Below are 16,825 nucleotides of genomic sequence, written 5' to 3' on the forward strand. Positions count from 1 at the left end.
AGAATGTCTTGCCTGACAGGTTTAATAGATTGCTGAAAGGATTATGTAAGTAATGCCAGTCACATTTATATGCCTTCATGCACCTCACAGATGCTCCAAAACATTTTACAGTCACTTTAAAGATATAAGGGGTTTACACATCAATGTGCATGAAGTGCACTGACCAATTTAACATATCATATGACTAGCTGGATCATTTACAGAAATAAAAAAATTGTGCTGATTAGATTTCATTTTTTGGTTGTTTAAAATGTGTATAAAGTGCACCACAACCTGGATAAGAGTGGATTTTATATTCACAACCCAAAAACTAACATTTCCATAAACCAATCTGAATTTTTTTGTTTTTTGCATCGCGGTTAATTGTTACATTTTTTGTGGTACTGTAGTAACATAGCAGTTACTTATCATGAACTGACAAAAACCAAACAAAGCATGCATGCAATATAGAACATTCCACAAGCTGCGACACTGTTAACATGCACAGCACTGTAGGTGGTGCAAAGCCACTGTTTTTTGTACATGACAAAAAAAAATCTGCTTTTCTTATGTATTCAGATGCAGATGATCAAGTCAACTAAAGGTAAAGAACATTTATTCCACTTAATAACAAATAGCATAATATCCCTGTACACCCATCTAAGAATGAAGCTTTGAGCATGTACACTGACTTGATTTTTGAGCTAATTTTGTCTTTCACATATCCTTTTTCAGTCTTTTGTTTGTGTTTGTGGTAAAGATCATTAGAGTGAAAATAAAAACCTTAACAAGTGACATTTTACTTATAGGAATACAACAGAAACAACAGGAAAAAATAAACCTAGGATAATCACGTAGAGACAAAATATGATAAAACAAAATAAAGGAGTTTTTATTCTGACCCATTCCAACATCTGTGCTACACTTGCTTCTTACTGAAATAAAACTGTCCATCACTGTTGTGTTTTTTTCCCCAGACAAAAGTGATGCAAAAATCCCTTTGTTCCCAAGGGTTGCAACATGCCACATTAATGAAGAAACCAAATTTACCATTAAATTTTGGTCGACTGGCATGACTGAACTTAAGTATGACTGAACATACAACAAGCTCTTTATGTAGAAAGGAAAATTTTAAAATCAAAAAAGTACCAGGAAAACACAACTGTACCTTACTACCCAGAAACAACGAAGACAAAACATGTATGCAGAAGACGTTCCCGAATGCGGTACAGTATTGTATTTGTTTAACTGAATACAAGTTAAAAGAAAATGATTAAAATTGTCCCCACTCTGTTGTCTAAAGACCTTGTCTTCAAAGGCCACATCATAAGTGCACAGTAAGGTGTCTTTGAAATTATTTCCTGCATTCATGTTGCACCATCTTACTGTATTCAGACCCAGAAAGCTTGTTTTTTGTTTTTGTGTTTTTTAAAACAGATCAAGCTCTAGATGTAAGTTGTCCACAGTCCAGACTTGAGGAGATCAGCCTCCTGTTTAGTCTTCCAACATATCCATTGTAGCGCCATTTGGAGGGCTAGAAGAAAAAACACATTCATCACATTCATAGGGTCAGGACTAAACTTTCAAATATGACAATTAACTTTCTTGCACAAATATTCAGAGAAAAAAACTTACACGCTCAGCACAAATTCCTCAAAATCTTGATACAGTGGGTCCAAATCTGGTCTAAAAGAAACAAAAAGGATCACACTGTTGCCAAAAACACCTTTTAAGATGAACTAAAGCATGTTCAAATGACCAGATGTGGGCTTAATAATTCCCAATTGACAATTCACAGCATTGAATAATGACAGAAAAAAAGGTAGAGTCAAGACTTACAAGTCAAGAATGGGTTCAGGATCTGTAATTATTGGAGTAACCGGATTAATCGGAAAAAGGGGAGGGGCAGCAGTTGCTTCCCTGCAATACATAAAAATGTGGAAAAAATAGAAATAATTAAGTGAGATAAAAAGAAAGACCAAATTTATTATATTTTCCAGGTTTCCACATGATGCACAGAAGGCTGACATTCACACATTGGAAGGGGTGGAAATTGAAAATGATCTACCTGTAAATATCTGGGTGTGTGGGTTGATGAAAAGCTGCCATTTACCGCTCACATTGACTATTGTTAACAAAGTGAAAGGCACTCCTGGGTTTCTATTATGCTGCATTCACATCAGACGCAATTAGCGTAGATTTTCCATGTTTAGTCAACGTACAGATGCGATCTGAGGTCCTGCTGGGTGATTTGGGCCTCGGCAGTGGCGCAGCGAAATCAGGGACTCAGCTTTGGGTATGTGACATTTTCAGTGACTCGATCAAAGGGTAGAAAAATTAATCTAATATGGCTGCTCAAGGAGAGGATTTCCATCCTGAACGCCAATCCATTTTCTTAACCCGCTGGGGCTGTGGGGTTGCTGGAGACTGTCCCAGTTACTGTTGGGCAAAGGCGGGATACACACTGGACAGGTCACCAACAATCGAGCCCGTTACAACCGTACCCGCGGGAGGGCCAGCAGGAGTGAGGTGCACCAGTAGAGACTTTGAAGGATCTAGTGAACCCAGACATGGCCACGTGCTTGCCGGCGCCTCTGCAGAGCTCCTCAAACATATCAACCCAAACTACTCGCTCAACATCATCCATGTTTTCCATAATGTGGAAATGAATGAAGTCCAGAAAAATGTTGGTAGTTGCTCTGTGGCCGGGGTGTCAAGGCGTGAATTTGATGCGCAAATCATGTCTGGTATGAATGCAGCATAACAGAAACAAATCTTGTCTGAACACAGAGTGTGAGGAATAGGCTTGTTCAGTGCACCTTCCTCACAATTTATGGACTATAGAGACATTCCTTATATGAACGTTGACTCTTCAGCTTTCCCTGGTCTGGACACAGTTTATCACAGTGGCCTGCGTTTTATCACAAACCTCTCTTACACAAACTATCACTGCAAATTGTATTCTCTGCTCTTTTGGTCTTCATTCAAAGTCAGGCAACAGAGACACTGGCTAATCTTCACCTAAAAGGCGATTCTTGGTAAACTGCCTGTTGTTCACCCTCTTCACTGGATAATTTTAAAACAATTAAATTCATCCTTTAAAATTGATCAAAAAAGGTATTACAGATTATTTTACAGTTTTTTGGACCCACGTGACAATATCACACACATCACAACACATTTAGCAAGTTGTGACTGTTAATTGATGAACTTAAAATTTATTTTTTATATTATACATTGCTACTTACGAGCCAACTTTAGTATGAAGAGTTGCAGGCAGGTAGCCATCAGAAGGAGGTACAAGAGGCCCTGGTGAAATACATGCAAATAAACAGTTAAATCATACAGTTTTTGGGAAAATTATAAATGTAAAATGTAGCTATTTAGTGTCAATTAATACAATTTCAAACTAAATCATATACACATAATGTCTTACATGCAAGGTCTCACCTGTGTAGAACTTTCCGAAAGCCTCATCCTTCCCTACATTAGGGTACAGGTATAAAATCTCATTGATGTCCCTGATGCGGTCAGCAAGGCTCCGGATCTCAAGATCCTTTTTGCTGAAAGGCTGGATATTTTGGACTTTCTGTCCACCGGCTAGAAGTAAAAACAAATTGAAAATCAAATGAAAAAACAGGAAGAGGTCTGCTGTAAATTCCTCACACGACCTCAACACTAAACAGGTGGTAATGGACATAAGAGATTCTATTTTTTCTCTTCTTCTCAAAGGGCTGTCCTAGAGAAAACAGTTGGAGGAACAAGAAAAAAAGATAATGGGAAGTTCATACTTTTTCTTAGAAATTGGACTTTAATTCCAAAGTGTAAGTATTTTTGACCTCAGAATATTGAATTTCTTAGGTTCTTGAAACATTTAGAATATTTTGTATATATTGCTGAATTTAAAGCTAAAAGATTTAGACCAGATCTTTAAACAGATCCACTCTGAAAATGGTGTGTTCAGTTTTTTAAATATGTTGTTGTGACATTTTTCTCATGATGGAACCACAACTCAGAGGCCAATTTCTAATGAATACTGCTGATCTGCAGAAACTGTCTTAGAAGACGACACAGGTTTTTAGATTTTGGCTAAAAACAGCATAATCATAAATAAAAGACCACTGGGAATGCTATAAAGTAGATTAAAAACGATTGGATTGGTAATACTCTAAAACTAAAAGGCTAAACAAGGCTAAACAAAAAAGTTTGATGGTGTAATTTTTTTGGATGACTAACTTATCAATTCATTTCATTCTCACATATTTTTTTAAGTGATTACGTTTTGTTTTCTTTTCTTTAAAACATCTTTAAAACATCTGATATGTAAAACATTTTTAGGTCAGCACAGCCCAGACTGCGGAGAAAGTCATAGAACTAGTTTTCAGTCCTTACTTTCACAGGCAGAAACATAAGCGATGGTGATGCCTCCAATCTCAGAGTCACTGAAGCGAAGCAGGAATGTTCCATTGGGGCGGTCAGCAAGTATCATGTGTAAATGGTGCTTCCCAATGAAACCAAATATCAGCCTAGAAAAACAAACATCATAGAAAACAGTTCTTATTGACTCTCACAAGATTCAAGTTCTATTTTTAAAAAGTAAGGACTAACTCCCACCCTTCACTCCAGTAGGGCCTCAGATGTTTCTTTGACAGCTCAGTCACTCCTTCAAACCACTGCCAGAAAGTGAATGATCTACCAGGAAGAACCTCCTATAAATGGATAGACTATAAGTTTTGACTTTCACAGTTTGTTTATGCCAGAGAAAATATTTCATACCTTGTTGAACTGGGCCCAAGAAACCATCATTTCACTAAAGTCTCCATTAAAATCCGGTTTGTCAAATATCTTCTGGGCCAGAAAGTGCTGGTTAAACTTGTCCAGATTGTGCTGTGTGTTGACCTCTGAGGTAAATTTACAGTTGAGTGTTTGGCACATTTCTCTCCAGGAGACGGAGTCTGGCACTGCAAAAGGCACTCGGTCCTAAAAATGACAATGTCACAACATTACATTTGCTTATTTAAATAGCAATAGAAAGATTGAAAGCTACACTGAAAAAAAAACAGACAGGAAAAAATAAAACTAAATTACAACAAAAAAAAAAAATTGAGATGAAGAGGATTATTTTAAGGTAGCATGAAAATGTGAACACATTTGTGCATAAATGATGACGATCCAAAAACTAAAACTGTAGTAAAAGAAAAAAAAAAGGAAAGATTTAAAGTTAATAGTTTTGTAAGGAATGGAGAAAAATGAAGATTAAAAATTAATTAAAATAATTTAAAAAATACAATAAATGAAATGCACTCAAAGAACATAAACTAAGACGTAAAATCAAGGTAAAAAAAAAAAAACTGAACAAATTGCGTTTTTAGCCTTCCCTATATAAATCTCCGCAATTAATGATTTCCTCAAATGAGCTCTCTTTGTGGGTTCTAGGAATTAAGAAGTACACTTGCCCTAAAAGATCAAATGGTTTCTGTAAATTTTACTTTTTATTTTGTTACAATGAAACAGGAAATCAATGGCTGTGAAGGGTTTCAGACATATTTGAAATTTAGGCTGGCCATTTTAATTCCTAGACATTAAAGAAATAAAGTGAAAATAATCTTGCTGTGCTCAAAAAAGGGAAGAGACCTCACGTGTAAATAAAAAAACATGTAAATAAAAAATAAATCAAACCATACCGGTCTGGCAAATGCACAGTCCCACAGAATGGTGGCCAGAGCGTTACTATCTTGACTGCCATGAACAGTGATGACCACTGGCAGAGAGATCATCTGCAGTGAAAAATACAAAAAGTTGATGTCTTTAAACAAAATTACAAGAAATTTTAAAAGACAACAATGACGCAAATAATTGTTAACACTTTACAATAGGAGGCCCTTAATGAGTGTTAAATAATGCTCAATTAACACAATTAAGCATAAATTAACTATTTAAGTGTTAAAAGACACAATTACGTATTACTTTGTTATTCTGATCATTTACAACCAACTGTTAATATGCTGCTGTTTTCAATAGTCCTCTATGACAAACTTGAAGCCTTAAAACATATTTAGGCAGGGCTGCACAATATGAGAAAAAATTTGCAATGTGCAATCAAAGACTAATATGAGCAACAATTAAGGAAAGTATAGTTCTACTTTTTTTTTATATATATATAATGGTTTCTCTGTCTAAGCATGTGTGTAAAAATTTAAGGTAACCATTTGCTATATTCCATCTTTTGCATATATTGCAAAGGCTGATTTTGCGATGACGATACATTTGCAATTTATTGTGCAGGCCTACCACTAAGTGCCAGGATGTAGTTTGAGACTAAACCACATTTGGAGCCAAACCTGTATCTGGTATGAAGTATCGCAGCCAACGTAGGTGATCTCAGTGGAGAACAGGATTGCAAATTTCTCCTCTGTCACAGATTCAGATCCCTTTCTGTCTGCTCGCTTTATTTTCCTGACAGACTGTTGAACCAAAGGTTAAAGTGAAATTTAACAGGTAGTCAAAAGAAATGTCAAGTTTGGAAGTGACAACAGAGCACTTACCATGTTTCTAAAGGTGGCACATGTTGTTTTGTTGCCTGGGTGTTTCTCCAGGATGGACTGGTTGTTGATTAGTTCTGCAACAGTGTCACTGCAGGTAACATGCTTTGTTATTTTCTCTTTTAAAACCTTGTTTTCAGTTAGTCACATTATGCATATATACAGAAACTTTACTGCCGACGCATTCTGTCTAAGGTGGTCTTCTGAATGTTCATAGGAATACAAGCCATAAAGAACCATTAAAAAAAGGCTTTAACAGCAAACTCTAGAGAAGTCCAGATCAAAGAATAGACATAGCTTGGATAAAATGGTATTTAGTCGGTGATCTCCTGACTTTCTGAAAGTCAGGTTCATAATAACATAAATTTGTTGGCATTAACAATTAAAGCCCTAAAGAAGAATCCTGTTCAGACAGACAAGCAAACATGTCAGTGACTTATTTACATTAATAAGAGCATGTCAAAATATTCATGAAAACAGCATTTGGTGTCCTTAAAGAAAATTGTGTTTTAGGTGTTAACATGCTAACATGTTTTAGTGGCAATTTTCTCATGATGTAGGACAAACAAAAAAGAAAGTTAAACTTAAAATTGCTGTGATATAGAAATTGCAATGGGAAGGCCAAACTCTCCCTGCTCCGCTCCATTCTGAAATAGCCGCTTGTAGACAAATAGATCCATTAACTTCTTTGTTTTCCTCATCAGAGCTAGCATCTGGCTCAAAACTGTACGCCTGGATAGCTTCAGTACTGCTCTTCATTTGTGTTGCACCGCTATAGTTAGCTTGGGGTTGTGAGGGGCTGTATGTTAGCGGGAGAGAGCATGAACAAAGGGATTATGGGAAATAAGCAGAGGCTTACTCTGCGCCAACAGTCCCGGTGTGGGTACCAGATGTTCTCGGGTTGCCGGATATTCTCGGGGTCCTTCGGGGTCCTTCGACCAATGATTATGAGGTTCCATTTGTGCCAAAAATCTGTTTTTGTGTCCACTGTCTATGTCTTTGGTCGTCTCACTTTGTCGTCAGGACTTAGCAACCGTTGCTACTGTCGTTAGCTACTGTCGATAGCTATTGTCGTTAGCTACTGTCGTTAGCTACGGTGTTTGCTACTGTCGTTAGCTACGACGTTTCCCCGTGTTTTGTCGTGAGATGTTCTCGTTTTTCAAATTTTGCCAAAGTCGTCAGAAAAGTCCTTTGTAAGGCCGGTAAATTTTTTCCTGTACTACCACGGAACGAAAAAGAAATGTTTATCAAAGCAGACGTCAGGGTTAACCATGACAACACGTTTTTAAGATGAACTTTATTTTGATATTCCCTCAAACGCGTATTGCCAGAAAGGGGGGGGGGGGGCATGCATACAACGCTTGAAACGAAAACAAAGTGGCGCATTACCACACCACCTGATCTGGAGGCGAACTACTTCTATTTAACGCGGAGAATGACACATAATAAATATGAAAATTTTACCAAGACTATTTATGAATGTGCTGTGTTCTGATCATGAAAAACGTGGTTGATTTATTAATAATAAAATTACAAACACATTGGTGTTGATTTAATGTATTTGTTCAGAAATAAACCCTCAAGTCATTAGTCCATGGCAATATTTATTTTTTTGCCGCTGAACGATTTACGGGGGCCTTGCAAGGAGGCCTTTAAAATGTCTTTGATGAGTTACCTTCTCAAATTTTAGTGGGTCGAGTCACTAATTATGAATATAACAGTCGAAAACTGTTTGGTTTTTGAGCTTTTCTTTTTAATCTATTTATGTGACCATGAGATGGCGCACTCGGGACCACATAAGGCTCTTATTAGCCCGTCTGATCCTCGTTTATCCATCAGATTTGTAACAACATATTTTATAAAGATCAGTCATTTTTCAAAATAATTTGAAATAATAGTTTCATCACAAGATTAAATTAAAGCCATACTCTAAATAACTTTAAACGGGAACGTGAAACCGTTGTACGCTGCACCCCCCCCCCCCCCCCTTTCTGGCAGTGCGCGTTTGCAGGATTGTCAATAAAGGTTTTTTTTTTTTTAAGTGTTTTGTTCCGTGATAATACGGGAAACAATTTATCGACCGTACAAAAGACTTCTCTGACGACTTTTGCAAAATTTGAAATACAGCAAGATCTAAGGACACGACATGGTGAAAGAACGTAGCAAACGACACTAGCAACGGTTGCTAAGGATCTTCCTGACGACACGTGAAACGACGTAGCAGACGACACTAGCAACGGTTGCTAAGGATCTTCCTGACGACACGTGAAACGACGTAGCTAACGACACTAGCAACGGTTGCTAAGGATCTTCCTGACGACATGGTGAGACGACGTAGCAAACGACACTAGCAACGGTTGCTAAGGATCTTCCTGACGCCGTAGTTAGACGACATGGGATAAGGACAATGACAAAGATAAAGTTTAAGGATAAAGCAAGCATATACATCACAAAGTTAATACAAAGTAATAATCAAAGAATCATGGGCATGCAGAAGATATTGCTTAGTCGTTCAATAGACATAGACAATGAGCCCAAAGCATAGACAGTGGACGCAAAAACACGATCAGTAGACATAGACAATGGTCCAAAGACATAACAGTAGACGCAAAAACACATTTTGATATTTTTGGCACAAATGGAACCTCATAAATGATGACGTCACACTATTTGATTGGCTGTAAGTTGCCACGTATGAGGTTCCATTTGTGCCAAAAATATCAAAATGTGTTTTTGCGTCTACTGTTATGTCTTTGGTCCATTGTCTATGTCCACTGATCGTGTTTTTGCGTCCACTGTCTATGCTTTGGGCTCATTGTCTATGTCTATTGAACGAGTTCATTTTACATTGGTTTATGTCTATGTATTACTAAGCAATATCTTCTGCATGCCCATGATTCTTTGATTATTACTTTGTATTAACTTTGTGATGTATATGCTTGCTTTATCCTTAAACTTTATCTTTGTCATTGTCCTTATCCCATGTCGTCTAACTACGGCGTCAGGAAGATCCTTAGCAACCGTTGCTAGTGTCGTTTGCTACGTCGTCTCGCCATGTCGTCAGGAAGATCCTTAGCAACCGTTGCTAGTGTCGTTAGCTACGTCGTTTCACGTGTCGTCAGGAAGATCCTTAGCAACCGTTGCTAGTGTCGTTTGCTACGTTCTTTCACCATGTCGTGTCCTTAGATCTTGCTGTATTTCAAATTTTGCAAAGGTCGTCAGAGAAGTCTTTTGTACGGTCGATAAATTGTTTCCCGTATTATCACGGAACAAAACACTTTAAAAAAAAAAAAAACTTTATTGACAATCCTGCAAACGCGCACTGCCAGAAAGGGGGGGGGGGGGTGCAGCGTACAACGGTTTCACGTTCCCGTTTAAAGTTATTTAGAGTATGGCTTTAATTTAATCTTGTGATGAAACTATTATTTCAAATTATTTTGAAAAATGACTGATCTTTATAAAATATGTTGTTACAAATCTGATGGATAAACGAGGATCAGACGGGCTAATAAGAGCCTTATGTGGTCCCGAGTGCGCCATCTCATGGTCACATAAATAGATTAAAAAGAAAAGCTCAAAAACCAGTCAGTTTTCGACTGTTATATTCATAATTAGTGACTCGACCCACTAAAATTTGAGAAGGTAACTCATCAAAGATATTTTAAAGGCCTCCTTGCAAGGCCCCCGTAAATCGTTCAGCGGCAAAAAAATAAATATTGCCATGGACTAATGACTTGAGGGTTTATTTCTGAACAAATACATTAAATCAACACCAATGTGTTTGTAATTTTATTATTAATAAATCAACCACGTTTTTCATGATCAGAACACAGCACATTCATAAATAGTCTTGGTAAAATGTTCATATTTATTATGTGTCATTCTCCGCGTTAAATAGAAGTAGTTCGCCTCCAGATCAGGTGGTGGCGGTAATGCGCCACTTTGTTTTCGTTTCAAGCGTTGTATGCAAGCCCCCCCCCCCCCCCCCCCCCCCCTTTCTGGCAATACGCGTTTGAGGGAATATCAAAATAAAGTTCATCTTAAAAACGTGTTGTCATGGTTAACCCTGACGTCTGCTTTGATAAACATTTCTTTTTCGTTCCGTGGTAGCACAGGAAAAAATTTACCGGCCTTACAAAGGACTTTTCTGACGACTTTGGCAAAATTTGAAAAACGAGAACATCTAACGACAAAACACGGGGAAACGTCGTAGCTAACGACAGCAGCAAACACCCTAGCTAACGACAGTAGCTAACGACAATAGCTATCGACAGTAGCTATCGACAGTAGCTATCGACAGTAGCAACAGTTGCTAAGTCCTGACGACAAAGTGAGACGACCAAAGACATAGACAGTGGACACAAAAACAGATTTTTGGCACAAATGGAACCTCATAGCCACGACCAATGAGTTAACGTCGCTAAGTTTTTTTTAAACTTTATTGACAATTGCGGTATCATACATTAACAATGACATTAACGTTAACAACGAACAATAACAATGTAATGAATATTGCTTCGAAGATCAGTCACCATTGCCAAACATAACATATTAACATAGAAAATAAAGAATAGAGGGGGAAAAAAGAAACTATGAACATAACACACAAATAAATAAAAACATAAGTAAAATAAAATAAAGGAACATAGAAAAAATCTAAATAGTCTAATACTAGTTAAGTTAGGGGTACTCTTGAAGTTTGTAATTCGGAACAAAACTAAGCAATTTCAAGCCATTCTTCTTTTTCATATAATGAAGTGATTGAAAGTAAAAACAGAGCTCTTTATTAAATGTTATAAAAAGTGGTTTGGTCTTCAAAACTTGACCTCACCAAGATGGCGGTGCTCTCCTCCCATGAGGAACCACGTGATGTCTCCTCTAGTGAAATAACTCATTGGAAGGACCCCGAAGGACCCCGAGAACATCCGGCAACCCGAGAACATCCGGTACCCACACCGGCCACAACTCACATGTGAGTTTTTACTGAACCACTGCAACTCTGCAGAACTTATGTCCTGTTAAACAACATCTTTAATTTTAACTTTGCCTAAATCCTAACTAAAAGACAACTGGGAATGCTTTTTCAATAGATCAAAAATTATTGGAGTGGGACTGTAATTGTTGACTTTTTTACAATAAAAGGTTAACAAAATAAATAATAGTTAGTATCTGTGAAGTATTTTTTGTTCATCAAAGGATTTTTTTTAAGATGGATTTACGTGTCTTCATTTGCAAGCTAACCACAATAATTAATCTCTGTGTTCAAACGATAATAATTATTAAAAGCCATAAATCAGAAAAATTCATGTTCTGCCTTACCTGTGTAAATTTCCCAGATTTTTGGCTTGTAGCTCATTGACAATTTGCGCTTTTATCACAACAGGCTTTCCGGGCATCACCTTCTCCCCCAACAGACATCTCACAGTGGTGGAGAATTTGGACTGAGTCTTAATGACCTGAGGAGGTTGTTTTTCCACAACCAGAGAGCTGACAGAGTTTCATTGATGAGAAAAGACTTTCTCCAAAAGGCAGAGTCATGAGTGTGGAAACTTTTATTTTAAGTTTTCAGTGAGCGTGAGTCTATATTACCTGTCAATCAGAGAATGCAGAAGAGTTTCCAGCTGTAACTTGCAGGCTGGAATTGGTGTTCCAACCAGCATATACTCTTGTCTCAGTCTCTCATTAATCCCGAGTAGCTGCTCAGACCTAATTAAGAGTAAAAAGCAAAAAGACGTACAGAATACGACAATTAGAATCTATCAAATGTTACTACGCTGACACTATTTGAAAAAAGCAAAAAAGTAATAAGTACAGATTAGTAGTTTGAATAATGAATACTTGAGTGTTGTTAAAACAACTGTTTAAACTGTCTAACAGTGTCTCCACTTTCTGAGGATTCTCAGGAAGACCCATCGGGAGCTGCTGACTGTCTTCTATCGCTGCTCCATTGAAAGTGAGCTGACATATTGCATCTCCGGGTGGTTCTCCAGCTGCACCACAGCACACAAAAAGGCACTGCAGAGGGTCATTAACACCGCCCGAAAAATCCCTTCCCTCCCTGAAGGACCTCTACAACACCCGCCGTCTAAAGAGGGCATGCAGCCTCTTGAGGGATTGGACACACCCAGGACACCGGGTCTGATTCAGAGTGCTGCGAGCACGGACAGACTAAGGGACAGTTAGTTAATTGACGCAAAACACTAACACCCGGTCATTTGTAACAATTTGTTTTTTTAGATGAATTTTTAGTTACTTCTTTTTCTTTTCTGTAAATGCACTGATATGGGACAGATTCTCAATGTCATACTTTGTACAAAGTTTCACTGTGCAGTGACAATTAAGATGTATCTTTATCTTTATAAACTAAACTTTAGGAGAACATAAGCAAGGAATCTTAAGCAAAGAAAATTACTTGCATTGAATAAAATAACAATTAACTATGTGAAAACAGTAAAACAGCAGTAAGAGGTACATCTCACCACATCTGTAGGGGAAGCAGGTTAGAATCAAAGGGAAATCCTATCACTGCCTTGTGCTGTGAATACTTCCACTCCTGTAAGCTTCCTAAATAGTCCCTTTGGCAATTTTGTAGATCAGACACACATGAATCCAGGCACCTGGCACGTCTCTGCAATGACAAGCATCAAGACACATTACACACATTAGTAGAAACGACAGAAGAATTTACTGGATAAGAATAGTTATGTATAATTCCAGATCATAAAAAGAATAAAAGGAAAAGTATACTACAATGCAATTATTCTATTTAAAAAAATATGCATGCATTTTAATACAAGTAGTGCCTTTCTGATTAAGATTTAGTATTTACCGTATTTTTCGTAATATAAGTTGTAGTTTTTTGCATAGATTGGACAAGGGTGCGACTTATACTCAGGAGAGCCCTATGGCCGCATTTACACTGCATGGTTCAAGTGACCCAATTCCGATTTTTTCCTCTCATGTGGCACAGATCGGATATGACCGGTGAACGTGTAAGCAGGACAAAAGCGCGTGGATTCCGATTTTCTCAGATCGGATACAGGCCTCATTCATATGTGGAAATAAATCGGATATGAATCGGATACGTGCATTTGTGTGTGCCATGTAAGCGAGAGAGCACATAAGGATAAGCTGACTATCCGTTCTTTTTCCTCTCCTGCGCATCCCCGTCCAGCCTCATCCAGGAGCGCCCAAGGCAACACCTCCTTTCGTCGCTGCGTTGCCTCCATGACAACCGCAGTCACACACAAAAAAAAAAACAGAACAAAAGGGGAGGGTTTCACCATGCTAAACGTTTGCAGTTTGGACCAACACGCATCTTCAAAATGTGCTTTTATTACAATTATTATTGTTATTAAGGGCCTTCTCGCACATAATTTTTTAAATCTGTGCGGTCAGGGCTCAGGTCCGCGGAAGGCGGAAATGCTGCTACGTTACGGTTACGTAGTCCTCAGAACGTCTACGTTTGATAGTTTCAGCATTGTATAGTGTGAATGCAAAAATCGGATACGGGTCACTTTTAAAAGATGGTGTAAGCGGGTCATCAAAAAAATCGGATGTAGTCAGAAAATCGGATTTGGGCATCAAGACCTGGGGCCTCATTTATAAAACTTTGCGTAGGATTTGCGTCAAAAGTGGCGTACGGATGAAACATAGGACGTGCGTACGCACAGAAATATTCGGATTTATAAAACCGTGCGCACGCACATCCTACGCATATTTCCCTTAATAAATCACAACCAATTCTAAATGCAGCGCAGCTTTTGCGGCTTCATGAAACGCCCATAGTTGCCCATAAATAGTCCGTGAAACGCCCACAAATGAATATTCATTGATTGCGAAACCATGGCAAACACAGAGAAGAAATGAAAAAAACGTTACTTCACTCAATGTGAAGTAGAATTTATCGTTGGCGAGGTGGAAAAGAGGAGAAAAGTGTTGTTTGGAGGGCACAGTGTGGGCATTACTAATGGCAAAAAGGCACGTGAGTGGCAAACGGTGGCAGATGCCGTAAATGCTGTAGCCTCACAACCTCGGACCGTGGTTAAATAAAAAAGAAATGGTCGGACATCAAAGTCGAGGCAAAAAAACGTCTGGCGCTGCATCGCCAGAGTGTGTCTGCCACGGGGGGGACACCGGAGCTGACCCCTCTTGATGAGAGACAAGCGGCAAGAATTGGGGAATCCCTTAGTGGAGTGGTGACTGAGGCGCAGGGGGACGCCGACGCGCCAGATGCACCGGGTGACACACCCCCAAAAGCCTGCAGAGGTCCAACAGGACGGCTCGAGGAAGTCGGAACCGGCTCATAAGCCAGTCGTCCTCGTTTGCCAGCACGTCTTCTTGCTGTCTAAAGATGCGTTCACTCCGAATCCTTCCATTTGACACATCTTCTAAGAGCGCAAGATCAGCCATTGTGCGTCATTACGCATTGTGATGGGGCATTTTATTTCCATCCATTTAATTGCATCTGACAAGCTACAGATGTAGCTTGTCAGATGCAATTAAAGGTAATAATCGACGTGGAAATGGGAAATTGTTCAGCGCAAATGTAATTTCTTGTTGTTTTCTGAATGGTTGAGACTCACGCCATACATTGTTTTATCAAAAATAAAACAAACTAAAGGCATATGCATGAATACCATAATTCTGTAGCTTATGAAGACATGTTTTACTATGTAAACAACTTTCCCTAGTGGACAATTAATGCATCTCTCTCTATCTATTCATCTGTCTGTCTGATTGCACCTATATCTGCTCCGCCAGACGGACACATTGACGGGAATATCAGTTTTGTACATTATTTCGTTCTGTTAACTATATTATTTATGAGGATGAATTGCACAAAATGCCAATATTGCAGAACATATTTCACTTTTCTTTTTGCAAATAAGTGTTCATTTGAATTTATGTTGTAATTTTCGTTTGAATTTTTTTGTTTGTTTCACTGCTGATCGATCAAACGGGTGTTCATGTAGGCTGTTAATTGTAAGACTTGCTTTGTGAAGTCTTCATGTTATTTATGAGAGGCAGTATTGTCATTTTCACTTTCACGTGTTTGTTCCATCTGCCGACGGTGTCGCCGTTTCTCATTTCACCCGTTTTTGTGCGTACGCCTGGGTCAGAGCTTGCGTGAAGGACCGCACATTTTCCCGTCAAGTTTGCTTTTTATTAATCTCAACTATTGCGTAGAGTGGCGTACGCCTTCTTTTGTGCGTACGCAACGTTTATAAATGAGGCCCCTGCAGTGTAAATGCGGCCTATATGTGATTTTTTATAAAAACACAAATAGGCTCAAATATTTGTTATTGCTCTTTAGCAGTTTTTCCCACTAACAACCACTAAAGGGGACTGTAGGCATGTGTATCAGTATTTACTGACAGCAAAACCAAAGAAGTGCTGTCCAAAACAAACATGGAGGAGAATCTGATTGTTCTCCTCCTAAACTTTGTTTCTCTTGTTTTTATTTTTTCTTTCCTTGGGTTAATGCGGGACAGCAAGTCGTCAAACTGGGATACAAGGACATGGTGGTACCTCCTTAAAAAAACAACCAAAAAAATGGAATGATGTCATGAACCCCGACATGGAGACATGCTTAGGGTGGCAGTGGCTCACGTGGTTGAGCAGGTCAGCCAATTATTGAAGGATCAGCGGATTGATCCCACTCCCCCCCCCAGTCAACTGTTGTGTCCTCGGGCAAGACACTTCACCCTCCCTGCCTCCAGTGTGGCTCCACTGGTGTGTGAATGTGTATGAATGTCATGGTGATGGTCAGAGCGGCCTTAGACGCTACGGTCTCGCCACTGTCAGTTTGCCCCTGGGCAGCTGTAGCTACAGCAGTAGAACACTTTTGAGACAATTTTTAAAGGATTTATGAGTAGCATAAAAGCCACACCTGTTCCACACAGCTAAAACTGCTGTTTTTTTAAATTTGTTGTGAAAAAATTCTCTTATTTTTTCAGAAATCTGAATAAATAGTGGTAGACAGATGCTCACTGTTATCAATTGATCTATGTCATACTCCAGCTTCATGATGTGCTGTTTGACTATCACCGACTTCTTGATGTCCTCCGGGTCTCCTTTCTCTCGAATCTTTTCTGTTAAAGAAAACAGAAAGATTGTTGCATGTTAGTTAGCGTTTAATGTTGCATTTCCTGAAATCAAAAAGAAAACTTCTGGCATTTTTGTAAAGGTTTCTTTTGGGGGGGGGGGGGGGGGGAATAAAAAAAACAACATTTTTCTTTGGTTTGTTGCACAAGGGTGAGAGGTATTTTTAAAAGGATTTTTTTTAAGTTTACTAATTACTA

The 16,825-nt window shown here is 38.6% G+C and overlaps 1 protein-coding gene across 1 annotated transcript in view; it reads right to left on the reverse strand.

The window, feature by feature from the left end:
• Window positions 1-4: 4 nt before the first annotated feature.
• The window catches only part of stat6 (signal transducer and activator of transcription 6, interleukin-4 induced), a 34,818-nt gene continuing 17,997 nt past the window's right edge, over window positions 5-16,825 (reverse strand). The window contains exons 6-20 of the mRNA XM_023956571.2: window positions 16,515-16,615; window positions 13,001-13,149; window positions 12,111-12,227; window positions 11,841-12,008; window positions 6,525-6,612; window positions 6,321-6,443; window positions 5,664-5,756; window positions 4,756-4,959; window positions 4,594-4,688; window positions 4,372-4,505; window positions 3,430-3,579; window positions 3,228-3,288; window positions 1,819-1,899; window positions 1,615-1,665; window positions 5-1,513 (exon numbers count right to left, since the gene is read on the reverse strand). Of these exons, the coding sequence (XP_023812339.1) occupies window positions 1,474-1,513; window positions 1,615-1,665; window positions 1,819-1,899; window positions 3,228-3,288; window positions 3,430-3,579; window positions 4,372-4,505; window positions 4,594-4,688; window positions 4,756-4,959; window positions 5,664-5,756; window positions 6,321-6,443; window positions 6,525-6,612; window positions 11,841-12,008; window positions 12,111-12,227; window positions 13,001-13,149; window positions 16,515-16,615 (1,655 nt within the window). The 3' untranslated portion in view covers window positions 5-1,473. The remainder of the gene's footprint in view (window positions 1,514-1,614; window positions 1,666-1,818; window positions 1,900-3,227; window positions 3,289-3,429; window positions 3,580-4,371; window positions 4,506-4,593; window positions 4,689-4,755; window positions 4,960-5,663; window positions 5,757-6,320; window positions 6,444-6,524; window positions 6,613-11,840; window positions 12,009-12,110; window positions 12,228-13,000; window positions 13,150-16,514; window positions 16,616-16,825) is intronic.

The sequence above is a fragment of the Oryzias latipes genome, chromosome 7, assembly GCF_053564925.1.
Source record: "Oryzias latipes strain Hd-rR chromosome 7, Olatipes_Hd-rR_3.1".
In the NCBI taxonomy this organism is placed as follows: Eukaryota; Metazoa; Chordata; class Actinopteri; order Beloniformes; family Adrianichthyidae; genus Oryzias; species Oryzias latipes.